At 38.0% G+C, this 17,768-nt stretch overlaps 1 protein-coding gene across 1 annotated transcript; it reads left to right on the forward strand.

Annotated features, from left to right (window-relative positions):
- Nucleotides 1-2,443: 2,443 nt before the first annotated feature.
- LOC104091887 (uncharacterized) lies at nt 2,444-3,221 on the forward strand. The gene is made up of 2 exons (XM_070189124.1): nt 2,444-2,558; nt 2,851-3,221. Exons 1-2 carry the CDS (start codon nt 2,444-2,446, stop codon nt 3,219-3,221), a joined length of 486 nt encoding a protein of 161 aa, XP_070045225.1.
- Nucleotides 3,222-17,768: the final 14,547 nt, after the last annotated feature.

A 17,768-nucleotide genomic window follows, 5' to 3' on the forward strand; every position in this document is an offset into this window, starting at 1 on the left:
CCAAGACATAATCACACGAAGTAACCCATCTCTCAGATACCCATAGCGATATATTCTAACCATAATAGCTACTCTTTATCAAACTCGATACTGGCAATGTACCTCATAAAATATAACCTCATCCCAAACCCTCACAATGTTGCAAATGGTGAAAGAAACATACAAAAACTCATAACCACACATCAAATTAATTAGTCATGGAATTCCTTTGCCCGACAAGTACCACTGCCAAAATTTGAGCTCACTAGTGATATTCTGCTTCAAAACATACCCTATCTAACTTCGATTGCACTATTTTCAGATCCAATAACCTCGTCTCAACCAGTACAAACTGTTCGACCAACAAGCCATACCAAATGTCGTCTAAAACTACATATGATGCAATTCGTGCACCAAATAAGCAACAACCCAAAAGTAGTAAATAACGAAAAGAGAACCAAATGAGAGGACTGTCTAACAAGCCTGACATATTCAATAACGAAAGCACAATGATATGAATCCTTTCCACAAGGTAGAAAAAAACACACAGAGAAAGAACTAGAAGTCATATCCAAATATAATATTGTTGTAGCGTACAACCCGATCCAATCATCATACCGCTCCACACGAGGATACTCATTGAGCCATAATCCTCATGCTCACTAACTACATACATATCAACAACCAGCACATACCGTGCATAATGATCACATCCAATTCACACCTAAATACGAGTATGAAACGTCGCTGCAATTGTAAAAACCCAACACAAGTCGAGGTCGAATCCATAGGGACCATGGTCAAACTTCAAATCCTTAACTTAACTAGTTTCTCAACCAATGGTCCAAAAGACATCCTAGCTCCTTGGGACCCCATCCAATCATACCAACAAGTACAAATACATCATTCAAACTTATACAAAGCCTCAAAATACCCATGGGAACATCACAACAAAGAATCGAGGCTCAAACCGAATAGAATTTCTCTTAAGTTGTTAAATCTTGATTCTTTCAAAAGAGTGTCTGAATTACACTTAAACACTTCGGATTACTTTCAAACTTTTCACACAAGTTCAATTCAAATAGGTAGACTTATCCAATGTCTCGAAACACCAATTGGATTCCAATGACATCAAAGTCAACTCTTGGTCAAACTTGTGAACTCTTATGTTCTTCAAATTGCCAACTTTCGACAAATAGTATCGAATTCTTTCAGGAACCTCCGAAATCAAATTCGAACATACGTACAAGTCCTAAATTATCATGCGAACCTATCAAAACAATCATAACCCGATTCCGAGTCCTTTTATCTAAAAGTCAAACGCTGGTCAACTCTTCTAACTTTAAGCTTCTAAAAAGAGAATCACTCTTCCAACTCAATCCTGAACCACTCGAAAATCAAAACCAACAATACACACAAGTATTAATACACCATATGAAGCTATTCGTGACCTCAAACCATTGAACAAAGTGCAATTCTTAAAATGACCGATCGGGTCGTTACATTCTCCCCCACTTAAACATACGTTCATTCTCGAACGTGCCAAGAGTCATTCCAAAGCCATCAAATTACCGTATAAACTTTCCATACACATACCCATGAGTGATCCCACATCACCGTAACCTATATAAGCCCTTCAACACAACTTAACTGAAGATTTTTTCTTCAACCTTAGTTTATCAACCATACACCTAAATTCCAATATTCGAAATTCCTGATACGATCCGATTCTCACATAAACATATTATATAAATCTCAACAAGATATAGAAAATCATAAATATATTCTTGAGATATAACCACACGACTTAACCCATTGCTCATATGTCCGCAACAATATCTCTGACCACAATAGCTGCCCATTACCAAATCCGATACCAGTAACATACCTCATATCCAATAACCTTGTTCCAAACCTTCATAACACTGCTAATGACATAAGAAACATGTAAAAACTCATAATCACTCACTCAGTGGAAGCTATTCGACTGACAAGCCACACCAAATGCCACCTAGTCACATACAACGCAATCCGTACCCAATTAGTAACAACTCGAATATAGCTGAAGATGGAAAGAGAACCAAATGAGATAACCACCTAACAAGTCCAACAAATACCACCACAAAGCGCAATGTTATGAACCTATCACACGAAATAAGTCCGTTGCGATGCGTGAAGCAGTGGTAAGCTATGGTAGAGGTGAACCTTTCGTGAAGTGAAGTTGGTTTTGCTTTAGGGGTGTAAGAAGAAATTATCTTTTTATTCATAGAGAGCAGCGAAAATATAAGGATATAGAACTGTTGGGTGATTGGTGGAATCCGGTGAGAGGAGAAGATAAAGAAGAAGAGACAATGCCAGTGTGAAAGAAGAAGAGAAGAGTGGCAGTTACGCGGTTAGGTTTTTGGAGTGGATGAGAAGTAAGCCTAATTGCAATAATATGTAATTTAAAGCCACTAATTTAAGGATGGTGGAGCATTTTAGGGAGAGGAAGACGAATTTGTATATGGTGTTCATTAATCTGGAAAAAACATATGATAAAGTCTCAAGGGAAGTCCTATGGAGGTGTTTGGAGGCTAGAGGTATTCATGTAGCATACATTAGGTCAATTAAGGATATGTATGATGGATCTTAGACCCGATTAAAGAAATTGAGAGGAGACTAGGGACACTTTCTAGTCATGATGGGGTTGCAATAAGAATCAGTTCTTAGCCCGTTCTTATTCGCCTTTGCGATAGATGTATTATCGTGACATATTTAGGGAGAGGTTCCATGGTGCATGTTATTTTGCAGATGATATAGTGTTGATTGATGAAACGCAAGGCGAAGTTAATGCTAGGCTGCAGGTTTAGAGACAAACTCTGGAATATAAAGGTTCCAAGCTAAGAAGGACTAAAACTGAATACATAAAGTTCAAGTTTAGTAATGCAACTCATAAAGATGAAGTGGAAGTGAGGCTTGATACGCAAGTTATCCGTAAGAGGGAGACTTTCAAGTATCTTGGGGTAGTAATCCAAAGTAACAAGGAGATTGATGAGGATATCACACATTGTATTGGGACATGGTGGATGAAATCGAAGCTTGCTTCCAGTGTCTTGTGCAATAAAAATGTGCCACCAAGACTTAAAGGCAAGTTTTATAGAGTGGTGATTAGACCGATTATGCTGTATGGGATGGAGCTTTGGCTAGTGAAGAACTCTCATGTCCAGAAGTTGAAAGTAGCGAAGATGAGGATACTGAGATAGATGAGTATGCATAGTAGCAGGGATAGGGTCAGGAATAAAGTTATCCGGGACAAGATAGGGGTAGCCCCCATTGAGGATAAGATGCGAAAAGTGAGGTTGAGATTGTTCGGACATGTGAAGAGGAGATGCCGAGACGCCCCTATCAGGAGGTGTGAGAGGTTGAACATCGTGGGCCTTTGGAGAGGCAGAGGAAGGCCAAAGAAGAATTGGAAAGAGGTGATTAGGCAGGACAAGGCATCTTCAGCTGACTAAGGGCATGATCCTTGATAGAAGGTTGTGAAAGTTGAGGATTAAGGTAGAATATTAGTAGTAGTAGAGCGTAATTTCCTTCCATTCCGGTAGCTATAGTTTACTCTTGTTTTTCTTTTTCTTAGATGTACAATATTATCCAATGTTGCTTCTTCTTCGGTTAGTTACTATCTCGCTACCGCTATGTTTTTTCTATGATTCTTTGCTATTTTTATATTTCAATTTGTTTCACTGTTGTAACTGTACTTGCCTGAGTCGAGGGTTTGTTGGAAATAACCTCTCTACCTACACAAGATAGAAGTAAGGTCAGCGTACGCACTACCTTCTTCAGACCCTACATGTAAGAAGATACTGGATATGTTGTTGTTAACGCCACTAAATATGCAAACCAGGTAATCAAAAGAGAATGGAACTCTTTACTGTGATATGCTTGTTTGGACGACCATGTGAACGTTAAAATTTTAATTTTTCCGCAATTTTCTCCTTTTGCTCAAAGTTCAAGAAATGAATCAAAGCATATAATTCGTAAAGGGTCTTTAGGCTTGAAAGGGATATTCAAGAAACCAAACGGTTTCGGCCTAAGTCTGAAAACCCCTTACATTTTATGAGCTCTTTTTCTTTCATTATTTGTTTTTGAAGGGCTTAATTTAACTAATAATACCGTAAGTACTAAAATATGGATTTTACATTTTAAAACAAAATACTATATCTGATTTGCCACTAGAGTAACTTTTTACTCCAATCTTTAATCTTGATTTTGAACCATTCAAAAAAGGTCGTGACCATCAATCAAAGTCATGATTTGAGAGTGCTATACGGTATATTAATAAAATTATCTCCGTATTATTATTGGTAACACATGTACCTACTTGGTCTTTTTACAAATAGGTAATGAGAGTTTATCCAAAATTATAACAATCCAATTTCTCGTTTTATCAATTTGTAGTCCATATTTTAGTTTGAGCCTTCGTACACATCAACATTACCATTTGAGGCTTGTTGGGAACTTGGGATGGCTTGGATTAAAATACGAGGGGTTCGGGTAGGTTTCAGCAACATTGGAACACATGGAAAAACTACAAAAATACAGGTAGACGCTATGGTTGGCGCGTGGTGCTCCCTGTGGCGCTGAGTGCGAATAGTATATGTATCTACTGCACGAACCAACTATGTTATTTCACCTATTTTTGGATTCTTGAGCTCGGTATTAGGAAATTTTGGACTTGAAAATCAAACTTGTGATTGAGATAAGTGTTCGAAACATCCTTTTGAGATTATATCAAGATTTGTGCTAAGTTTCACAATTAAACACATGAAACTTGATGGTGGAAACTAGAGATTTAGGCACTAGCCCTAAAAACACTAAGTTGATGTTTGAACATTTAATGGAATTCGAATGGAAATTTAAGCATACATTTGGACTTGTACGGTTATCGGTAATCTAGATTCGAAACTTATTTTAAGTTTTGACTATATTGATCTGGTGGTAGAGTTTTAGTGTTGACTTAGACTTTGATCATGTTTTGAATTATGAAATTGAGCAATAGCTTTATAAACGCTAACTCCTCAAATATCGGATACTACCTCGAATGAAATATATAATGGTCAACACCAGATAAAATGTCACATCTTAAGTCAGAGAAACTCACGGATACACTGACTTCTAATCCAAATATTATGCACGATTCTGCCGAGGTGAGCGGCCCGATCCCATAAGAGTAATAGCACGATTTTTTGTTGTGGCGTATGGTCCGATCCCATAATAGTTCTGCTAAGGCATTCAGCTCGATCCCATAATAATTGTGTACATTGTCGAGGGCCGACCAGCGTGAACCATAGATGCATCTCATAATACTACCGAGGTCATACGACCCTATCAATAATAGTACTACTGAGGCGTTTAGCCCGATCCCAAAGGAATAGTGAAACTTAACGGGTCACTGGCCTTACTCACAAATATATGTGTGAGTTATAAAATTTAAGAAACTTTTCGAGCATTTTTGTACGATGGGGGAGAAATCCGTAAAGGAAATATAATTTCTACTGCTAATAAAGTAGCTCCCCAAATATCTAAAATAGTAAGTCCGACAGTTTGCGCAAGCCAAGCCTCAGGAAAAAAGGTAATTTAAAGTATTTAAACAGGCAAGAATAACTCAAATATTACAATTAAAGCATGGCGTGAATCTAAGTCTACCCGGACCTAATCAGGAATTCTAGCAAACGCACGGACACTCGTCACCCTATACGTGCGTAGCTCCTATAACATGTAGCACATATCAAATATAACATCTACGGGATAAATTTTCCCTCACAAGGTTAAATGGGAGACTTACCTTGCTCCGAAATCCGATAACCGGCTCCAACGCCTTTTCAACTCCTCAAACTAATGTCGAACGATCCAAAACTAGTAAAACGACGTGCAAACCAATCAAAATATACTCAATAACTCGTAATTTAATAATTTATAACAATTCCCAACTCCACTCGAAAAGTCAACAAAGTCAACACATGTGCCCATGTGCTCGGATTCCAAAACGTTTGAAGATAAATATTACACATAGCACCACGAACTCAAATATATAATTTATTCTCAATTCCATATTCAATTTCATGGTCAAAATCCAAAAAATACCATTTCTAGGTTTTTTTCTAAAATCCCATAATTTTTACAAAATTTCATGTTTAAATCTATCTAAATTCATGTATTTAACTCACAATGAGTGGGAATCAGTTACCTCATGATAGATGATGAAAATGGCTCCTTCCAATCGCCCAAAAATCACCCAAGAAAGAGAGAAATGAGTTGAAATGAGCAAAATCCCGATTTGGCTAACATATATTCTGCCCAAGCGTTTGTCACGACCCAGAATTCCAACCTGTCGTGATGGTACCTAACACACTTGCTAAGCAAGCTGACAAACACATAACGTCAAAAATAATTGAATGGAACATGCTTAATAACTTAACAGCAAAACACTCTCATAAACATATGATAAAATATCTGAAACTCTACTACAACCACACCAAAATCTGATGTCAGCGAGTGCATGAGCTACTAAGTGTCAACACAGTCTGAAACTCTAGTACAACTGTCTGAGTAATAGAACAGTACTGAATATAATGAAAAGAAGGAGAATCAAGATCTGTGGGCGTCATAGCAGCTATCTCAAAGTCTCCGAGCAGGTACTAGCACCAACCTAATAATCACCGTGTCCATATGTACTCGGATCTACACACACAGTGCAAAGTGTAGTATGAGTACAACTGACCCAATGTACTCAATAAGTATCATAGCTAACCTTGACGAGGTAAAAGAAGAACAAATTATAAATGATGCTAGCTATCACCTGTATAGTTTCATCATTTTAACAAGTATAGAGCAATAATGAAATCAAGTCATAAAGCACAAGAAGAAACATATGTGTGTGTATGTGTACAGTTTCTCAAATACTCTGCTCAGTCAATATCCGGCATATAGAGATGATATGCAGTTAAATTAGGTAAATAATCACGAAAATTGCATGTAAATATAAAATGAAAAATTCAAACAAACACTGACCAGATTTCCTCATCCTTTCCAATTTCATACCAAACCACTGATCAGATTTCCTCAATATCCGCGTGTACACCATCAAGAGAGAAACATGAGAGGGTGACTCTAGGGGGATGGATCCATATCCACACGTAAGCACGACCAATTTAACGTGCTACCAGCCCGGCATGGTCACAGGCTCAATATCATAATCCGCCCAGCGTGGTCACAGGCACAACAACACAATGCGCCCGACGTGGTCACAAACATAATAATACAATTTGCCCGGTGTAGTCACATGCATAACAACACAATCCGCCTGGTATGGTCACAGGCATAACAATACAATCCACCTGGTGTGGTCACAGGCACAACAACAATCCGCCCAGCGTGGTCACAGGCACAATAATAATAATCCACCCGGGGTGGTCACAGGCACCCAGTCAAATCATAGCACATAGGAGCAAATAAATAAGAATATATGTACGTAAGGAATGAATATCAAATCTCATGCTCCTGGACTGGTATAAATGACATGCTAAAGTGTAGGCATGTGCAAAGTGTGCTATCATAGGTCAAACCGGCAATTTCATCATAGAATAGCATTTATCAAGTTCATTCAGGGATTAAACCTCTACGTAGCCTCCAACATGGCTCAAATAGCTCACAACAATGTTACAAAGGTGAGAAATATCATAGCTTAAAGCTTAACAATCAAATCTAGGCATATCATAACTTAAGCACAACCCGGGCATGGATAACTACCCCCGGTGTTAGCACATGGGCTCAAACCTCACACATGTGTGCACCCTATAGCACGTAGCTATCACAATAATTCAGGCAACTAGTGCCTCAACCAAGTTTAGATAAGATACTTATCTCAAGCAAACAAAATCCCTCCGCTAACAATCCCTTCCTGCGTGTATCAACCTCCGGAAGGCTCGAATCTAGCCAAAATAACATAATACTATCAATAAAAGCCATAGGGATTGATTCCAATTAATAAAGCTTAGAACTTTAACAAAAATAAAAAAGTCAACCCAAAATGTCAACCCTGGGTCTGCACCTCGGAACCCAATAAAATTCTCAAATTCCGAACATGCATTCAATTACGAGTCCAACCATGCCAAAATCATCCAATTCCAATCATAAATCAACCCTCAAATCTCACTCTCCAATAACATAGTCCAAAAATTCCCAAATTCTAACTTAGATTCATGAGAAATAGCTGTAATAATCAATGGGTATTCAATAATTATGGACAAAAGTGATAAAAATTCACTTACCTCTAGTGAAATCCTTCTCAAACATCGCCCCAAGTTCCACAACTCCAAAATTGAGAAAAATGTCAAACTCTTTGACTTTTAAGTTCTGCCTAGCAAAACCGCACGCGTGGTCACGATCTCCGCTTCTACGGAACCGCTTCTGCTGTCACACGTCTGCATCTGCGGGAAAATACTTAACTCCCGACTAGCCGCATCTGCGGCCACATTCACACACCTGTGATATCGCTTCTGCGGCCCTCGCCCGCACCTGCACATCCGCACCTACGGATCACCTCGTGCATCTGCGACCAAGGCCAAGCTACCTGACTCCGCACCTATGGACCCCTCATCGCAGAAGCGCTTTCGCTTCTGAAAAAAATCACACTTTTCTGCGAACCTCACTACCTCCCCTTCATTTCACACCTATGACCAAGGCACCGCACCTATGGTGCTGCATCTGCGGCCACTCCCACCGCATGTGCGAATGCACCAGATACCTGAAACTTCAACACTTTGCCAAAGTGTAACCAAGCTCCGCCAACCATCTGAATCACATTCCAGGCCCCTGAGACCCCATCCAAACATACCAACATATCCTAAAACATCATACGAACTTAGTCGTAGCCTCAAATCATCTCAAACAACATCAAAAACATGAATCACGCTCAAATTCAAGCCTATTGAAACTAATGGATTTTCCAACTTCTAAAATCGATGCCGAAACCTATCAAACCAACTCCGATTGACCTCAAATTTTGCAGAAAAGTCATAAATGACTCAATGGACCTGCTCCAACTCCTAGAATCAAAATCCAAGCCTGGCAATAGCAAAGTCGACTCTCAGTCAAATTTCTGAACCTTCCAAACCTTCAACTTTTCATCTTTCACCAATTCAAGACAAAATGACATGCGGACCTCCAAATCAATATCCGGAAATACTCCTAAGTCCAAAATCACCATACAAAGCTATAGAAACCATCAAAGCTCCATTCCGGATTTGTTTACACACAAGCCAATATCCGGCCAACTCTTTCAACTTAAGCTTCCAACCTTGGGACTAAGTGTCCAAATTCATTCCGAAACATCCCCGGAACCAAACCAACCACTCCGACAAGTCACGTAACCATAAGTGAACCTATAAAAGCAATAAACAGGAAAATGAGGCTACAATACGCAAGACGGCCAGCTGGATCATCACAATGTTGCCTTATGCGATCGCGGTCTAAAGCCTCGCAATTGCGAAGCAATATTACATCTGCCACCAAAAAAAGCCTACGTGATCGCGTCTGACCCCTCGCGATCGGGAAACACGACCAGTCCACCAACTGGGAATGCGGGACTAGTTCACGTTCACAAAGAACAACTCCCCAGCGCAGTTTTCACTCTATGCAAACGCGGAGCTCAACACGCGAATGCGGAGCCCTAACTCAGGCTACTATGCGAACGCGAAGCTTCACTTGCAAATGCGAAGAACATCAGGCTCCTAGCTCCAATTAATTCACGATCACAATTCTATATCTGCGATCACGATGCATTCCGAAGACATCAGAAACCAGCAGTCCCAAAACAAAGGAAAATTGTCTGAAACCATCCCGAAACATACACGAGGCCCCCAAGACCCCGTCCAATCATACAAACCAGTCCTAATACCTTATACAAACTTATCCAAAGGCTCTAAATGCTACGGATAACATCACAATCGCGAATCGTCGATCAAAATCCTTCCTTTAATTTTCAACCTTTTAACTCCGTCTAACGCATTCGAATCACGCTTAGACATTCTAGATCACGACCAAACCTTACACACAAGCTCCAATCCACTAAATAAACCTATCCAAAGTCCACGAACATCGACCGGAGTTCGATAATACCAAGTCCACTCTAAGTCAAACTTAGCAAATTTCAAACCTTCAAAAATGCAAACTTTCAACAACAAGCGTTGAATCGCTCCTGGACCATCCGATACTAAAACCGGATATACTACCAAGTCTTAAATCACTTGAACATATAGAAACTTTCAAATTCCGATTTCGAGGTCATTTATATAAAAGTCAAACCTTGGTCAACACTTCCGACTTAAAGCTTCCGAATTGTGGATTACTCTTCCAAATCAACTCCGAACTTCTCAAAAATTGAATCCAACCACCTCTTCAAGTAATAATATATAAAGTTAAGATACTCAAGGTCTCAAACCTCCGAACGACATGCTAAAGCTCAAAACAACCGGTCAGGTCATTACATCAGAATTTATTTAAGGGCCCATTGGGAGGCCTAATGAGAATGTGTATTCTATTTTAGATCGGGTTTATTTACTCAACACAAATATTATTTTGGGTGTGGAGTCGTCCAGGGTTGATCTCATTCATGCTCCAATATACTCCATGTGTTACTCTCACATGCTACGATGGGTTGTGCGACTGTTGACTATTTACACACATGATGCAGTTTTGTTTGGGGCTTGTGGTGAAATTCAAGTGAGATGAATTTTGGGTGTTGAATGGTTGATTGCACCTTGGTTATGGTTTTCCTATCTATGGTATATTGTGCTATCCGTTTCTCCAAGGTTATGGCCATGCGTTTCGTGTGCTTGTTGTTGATATACATGTGTTTGATGAGTTAGAGAATTTGGGCAATGGGTAATCCATGTGGACTGGTATGTTTGGATTAGGTTATGCGCCGCAACAGAGTTATGTTGCGATATGATCCTTTGTGTTTATTTAGTGTGTGTTTTTCCTCCTCTGTGAGATGGGTTAATAGTATTGCGCTTTGTGGTGGTATTTGTTGAGCTTGCGGGATGGTTCTCTCATTTGGTTCTCCTTCCATCATTGGTCATATTTGAGTTGTTTCTTGTTTGGAGCACTGATTGCATCGTATGTAGATCTAGGTGTCATTGGTGTGGTCTCTCCGTCGAGTAGCTTGCACTGGGTAAAATGGGGTTTTTTTACCTGGAATTTGTGCCATTAGATTTGGTTAAGGTATGTCTGGAAGAATGATATAGTTAGTTAGCTTAGATTTTTGCCATGGTTCTTGTCGGGCAAGAGCGCTCCATGACTTGTTGATCTGATAGGTGGTTACGAGTTCTACGTGTTTTTTTCATCATTGGCAGGGCACGAAGATATAATACAAGGTTTGTTTGATATGAGGTATGTTGCCGATACCAAGTTTGTTAGTAAGCAGCTATTATGGTTGGAATTTATTGCTATGAGTATCTAAGTTATGTTATATATCATGTGATTATATCTTTGGATATGGGTATGGCTTGATACAACTTGTTTAGACTTATACTGTGTATAGATACGTGAATTGGGTCTTATGATGAATTTCGGATGTTGGAGATTAGGTTCTTAGGTTTGTAAACTAAGATTGAAGAAAGAATCTTCGGCTACGTGGTATTGACGGGACTATATGGATTGAGGTAACGTGTGATCACCCATGGGTATGTGTATGATATGTTTATGCAATGATTTGATGGCTTCAGAACGACTCTTAGAACGTTCAAGGATGAACGTATGTTTAAGTGGAAGAGAATGTAACGACCCGACCGGTAGTTTTGAGCATTAAATTTTTGTTTGGTGATTCGAGGTTTTGAGTAACTTCATATGGTGTATTATGACGTTCGTGTTGGTCGGTTTTGGTTTTCGAGTGGCTGGGGATTGATTTGGAAGAATGATTCTCAATTTAGAAGTTTAAGTTGGAAGCGTTGACCAAATTTGACTTTTAGGTAAATGGTCTCAGATTCACATTTTGATGATTTTAATAGGTTCATATGGTGATTTTAGAATTAGGCGTATGCCTGGATTCATATTTGAATGTTTTTAGAAGGTGTTGGCTCTATTTGGCGAAAGTTGGCAATTTGAAGATTTGGAAAGTTTGTAAGTTTGACTGGGAGTTGACATGATTTTCGGGTTTAGATTGTTATTCCAGGAGTCGGAATAGGTTTTATGTCATTTGGAACTTGTGTGCAAAATTTGAGGTGATTTTGTATTGTTTAGACGTGTTCGGCATAAGTTCGGAATTTGGAAAGATTGAAATAGCTCATTAAGTTTGAATTAAGGTGTCATTCGTGGTCTTGATGTTATTTTGTGGGATTTGAGGCCTCGAGTAGGTCTGTGTTATGTTTTGAGACTTGTTGGTATGTTCGAATGGCGACCCAAGGGGCTAGTGTGTGATTCAGGGTGGTTGCGGGCCATTTTTGGTTGTATTGCATTGCTAATTTTGGCAAGGATATGGTATGGTCACACCTGCGGAACTTTAGGTGTAGGTGCGGATCCGCAGATGCGGCATATGAGGCACAAAAGCACAATTTGGGCAAGGGCAGGTCTGTCCGCAGATTCGTAAGAGTGTTGGCATAGATGTGCATGAGGAGCGCACTTGCGGTACCGTAGATGCGGATTTTGGCGCGCATAAGCGATGAGGATGGAGATAAATGAATTTTTCATCTGCGAAGTATTCTCCGCATATGCGATGTCGCAGAAGCGATTGTTGGACCGAAAAAGCAGAAATCCCTTAGCAGAAGCTTATATTTTAAAGGTTTTGTTCATTTTATCATATTTTGAGAATGGGAACTCGGATTTGAGCGATTTTTGGGGCGACTTTTACCACTTGGATTGGGGTAAATATTCTTGACTCGATTTTGATTATTATTCATGATTCCATCTTTGATATTGGCATTTGATGGATGAATCTAAAAGAGAAATTGGGGGTTTTGGGAAACTTTTATAAAGTGAATAATTGAGATTTGAGCATCGATTCGAAGTCGGATTTGGGTGAAACTTGTATGATTGGACTCTTATTCGATTGAGTTGTCGTAATATTTGTGAGTTTTGTCCGTGTAGCTTGTGTATAAGGATCCATTCCCTAGGGTCACCCTTTCATATTTCTCTATTGATGGTGCACACGCAGGTTGTGAGAAACCGATGGGTTTTTGGTTGATATGGATTTTGGTAATATTGATCATTTGTTGGACTTTGCATCTCTTCTCTATTTGCAAATTCCTATGATTTTACTGTATCTCTTCTCTATTTACTAGCTTCGGAGTGTATTCATTTATGCATATCTTCTCTATATGCCACCTTACTTGATGAGATGGGACACGGTACATATATTCTCTATATGTGAATCTGTGTGACTTGACTTGTTTAATCATGCATATCTTCTCTATATGCAATTATTGAAGGATTAATTAATGTTTCATGCATATCTTCTTTGTATGCAACTGATGAAGGTCAAGCTGGTATTTTACACATATTTTTTTCTATATGCAAGTTTGATGATTTAATGACATTGGACGCATATCTTCTTTATATACTAGATTGTCTGCACATTACCTCTTTGTGCACCGATGTGATTTAATCTGTGTTATATGATTAAACGGCACAATTTTTGTGTACTTGTGAAATTCAGGAATTAAACAGGTTATTAATGAGTATCATTGATAATTCTTGCTACTATTACCTCGTCGAGGTTAGTAATGATATTTGTTGAGTGTATGAGGTCGATTGTACTCATACTACACTTCTACACCATGCGTGCAGATCTTGGAGGTGAGCTGTTATGGATGACGAAAGCTGGCATTGAAGATGTACCTTCTTTCCGGAGGTATTTATTTTCATACCAGCTTTGTAAATCTAAATCTTAATGGCTCATGACTTGTACTACCAATCCTTGGGATATTGTATGAAAACTCAGCTATTTCATTTATTGAGTATATGATCTTCATTAGAATTGTGTAACTATTGTTTGGCTTACCTAGCGGGTTGGGTTAGGTGTCGTCATGACTAGGTAGAGTTTGGGTCATGACACTTGCTTCCATCAAATTTGATGAGGGTGATAGCCCATGGTATTTTAATGGCAGTTGTTCCAGGTATTTTTAGGGTCACAAGCTGGGTTGAGTTTGTTTGCTTACCATTACCTGGCAGGCAGTTTGAGGCGGGATATATAGATGCTCAGAGACTTATTGAGAAGGAATATCATAGACTCAGGGAGTCAGTAGAGTGATTAGCTACTTTTTTTGTAGATTTGTCATATTTGAGTTATTGCTTGTATAGTGCACAAATCATGTCGTTTGAGATTCTATGTGGAATTTTGTATGATTTGTTGGCCAAGCATCTTCTACTAGATGAGATGAAGTTAACGGACTTATAATTAGCGCAATCGGATTTAGATTAGGTTGGTTTGCAACAAAAATAATATTAGGTGTTGACGACCAATTTTGACCCTCCCTTTTATAATTAACTTACTTGCACTTAATAATTTTCAATAAGTATGTTAAAATATTTTCTGTTATAAAAATTAAGCAAGTAATGGCATTAATTAATAATTTAGTATTATATAATTATAAATATATTACTCTTATTATTTTTGAAACTATTAAAAATAACTCTCATATTTGTTACATAGGTTTATAAATAATTTAACTAGGTTATTTCTTAATTTTGGTAAAAATAACCCATTATTTTAAAACAAGCCCAAAATTAGTGTCACAAATAGAAAATAGAATATTTAATAATTAATTAACTAGTTATAGTAATTAATAGTGTATTTGATGATTATAATTTTATTATACTTTATTAAAATTAATTAAGTTTATTTAAATTAATTTTTAAAAAGCTAAAGGCTAAAAGGCTACAATTGCAATTGCACGATTAAATACAATGTGGCTATTCGTTAAATTAATTTCAGTCCAAAAGTACTGGCCCAAAGCATTTGACCCGGTCCAGGTCCACCCCTTCCATTCCAACTTGGCAATCCGGGCTACCCATTGAGCCAATGAAATTGCGCCACGTCATCTTTTCACAACACTCACAAAAGAAACACAACTAATCCAAACTGTCCATTCTTTAGATCAACGGCTCACATTTTTATCTCATTTTTCCCTTTACTTTTAACACCCCATCAGATTTAATCTCAGCCGTCCAAATCCAAAGATCCAACGACTATCATATTTTCTTGTTTTAATTGTTTAATCCCGAAATTATCAGGGTCGTTGATCTAAAGATCCAACGGCTAAAATTACATCCTCCGTTTTTAACTCTTAGAGACCAGCCCAACTATCCTCAAACCCTAATCATTTTCCTCTGACTCGCCCCCTCCCCCCCCCCCTATTCTCTCAACTCACCAGCTCAAATCAGTCACACTTGATCAAATCAAATGCAGAATCATCTTCTTTGCCATCCCTATCTGCGATTGTCACTGATTCCTTGCCCGTTTCATCACTTGAAATTCAAATGCCTAAAACCGAAGCCCTAGATTCAACGGTGCAATATCAAATCTTCAGATATTCTTCTATACTTTGTTAAATCTGTGGCATGTAAGGCCATCTCCCAGTGTTATCATGATTATTCTTGGTCTAGAGGTCAAGCGTAGCGACCTCTGGACATTGGAGCTTTTATCCGGTGGATTTGCCTTCAACGGACAGTTTCACCACCTCAAGTAAAAATTATCACTTCTCTCACCTCTGTCTCCTCTGATTTTACCCGATTGTGCTCACATCACCAGCTCTCCGTCACTCACCACTATCATTTGAATTCTGTTGAACCTTAAGTCATTGAATGCTACTATAAAAGAGAGCCTTCAATGCTCTTACCAACACACACGAAAATCACCTAACAAGCAGAAAATATATACCTAACTACAATATCATTTACTACACTTTAGTTTTGAGTGGAAAAATCAAGTTAGGGTTCATAACTGAGTTTTTGATTTCTTCTCCGGTTCTGAGTTCATCCACCATTCGAGCTTGAGCTTGGGATTCCTAACGGCTAAACAAAAACCCTCGTTTGGTTTGCTGCTCAAAAGAAGGTCAGTGAGCCTTGACCTTTCTTCTCTTTTAATCATCTAATTAAAGTCATATTTATTATATTATTTTCCTGTTAATTGACTTTGTTTCAGATATATTATAGCTAATTGTATCAATGTGTTTATCATTAGTTCATGACTGATCACCAAACTTTAGAGTTATAAGCTTCTGTAATAATCTGAAATCAGAATCATGTACTGATCGATTATTCTAATAATTTTGATGAATATGTTTTGAGTAACTTATGCATTGTTAGGTTTTTGAGGTTAGCAAAGAACTCCCAAATGATCCCATGTAGTTATCTTATCTATTAGACCCCCTGATGTTCTTTGTATGCTATACTAATTTGTCTTAGTATTATTGGTATGACTCACTTGATAAACTAACCTAAATGGATATGGAACCTTTAATGATAAAGATAGGGCTGTTACCTTAGTCTGGTACATCAGTTCATGATATTTAAATCAATTTCTTCTTTCAAATGTACTGCTGTGATTCTATTGACTCTTGGAAGATCATTAATCTTCTGTTAAACCTCATGACTGTGAGGTCATATCTGGGATCTCATTGTAAGAGTATGTTCTAAACTAGTTGTATCCCTGTACTTGCCCTTGTGTGTATTCTGATGGCTATTACACATTTAGCTTAAGTTATGGAGCTCAGATAAAATATATCTACGCTGTTGAGTTTCATCTGTTGTGTTAGAGTCATGACTAAGACTAAAAACTTAACATGTATAACTGATTTTTAATACAATACTTTTTAATGTCTTTTTTTCTGAACCCTATACATAATGATACTATTAGTTTGACTCAACCATGTTTGTGATGTTGTAATCCTGTTAGAATGTTCTTTGTATGTGCGCTCTTGGATACTCTGCACTTATCTTATTCTTAAAATAACATTGTCTGCCTTTCATGTTCATGTATACTTCTTCATTATCGCTTAACTTCACCAAGCTCCCTTAAATGAACTAGGCTTGGCTTATGAATCCAAGGTGAATTTTCTGCTATTACCTGTTCTGTTTGACTATAATAGTATGTATTAAATCCCAGTAAGGTTGGTATGAATATGAAGTTGAGAGCTTTTAGAAGAAAGAATCATGCCATGAGAATGACATGTTTATTTGCATCCCTGTTAACATCCTTTAAAGATTCCAATTGAAGATGATAACCTGTATATCTAATAGAAGTCTAAGACTTAATATAGGGATAAACTCTTCAACATAAGCTGTTAAGATAATATGATCAGTACTTGAGATTTCTGAACTATGCACCTTTACTACCCTTAAGTTATATGATTAGTTTTCTGGGTTTCTAAAGTGACTTGATAGGGCTCTTTTCCCCTGTGTGTGCCTGTAACTGATTTTATTGAGTACTCTTAAACCTGTTAAAGTATATGACAAAATATTACATGCTTGTATGTGAACTATGATCACTTTTGGTGTTATCTGTAATATTTTGAACAGTTATTTACAAGAAATGTACATCTCCTTATGTGTTGTCATTACTGTTGTATTGAAATTTATATTGGGTGCCTCATTAGCATTTAAACCTGTAGGGAATAGTTAGTATGAGTAGTTAAGGATATTTAGGAGTAGAATTTAGTTCTTGGTTGAAATACTCTTCCTGACACAAGCACTGCTCGGAGTCCTTGAGACCCTTATGAACTTTGAAGTGCCAAGGGTCTAAAGGGTGTCTTGGC

Source organism: Nicotiana tomentosiformis, chromosome 11 (genome assembly GCF_000390325.3).
Source record: "Nicotiana tomentosiformis chromosome 11, ASM39032v3, whole genome shotgun sequence".
Classification (NCBI taxonomy): Eukaryota; Viridiplantae; Streptophyta; class Magnoliopsida; order Solanales; family Solanaceae; genus Nicotiana; species Nicotiana tomentosiformis.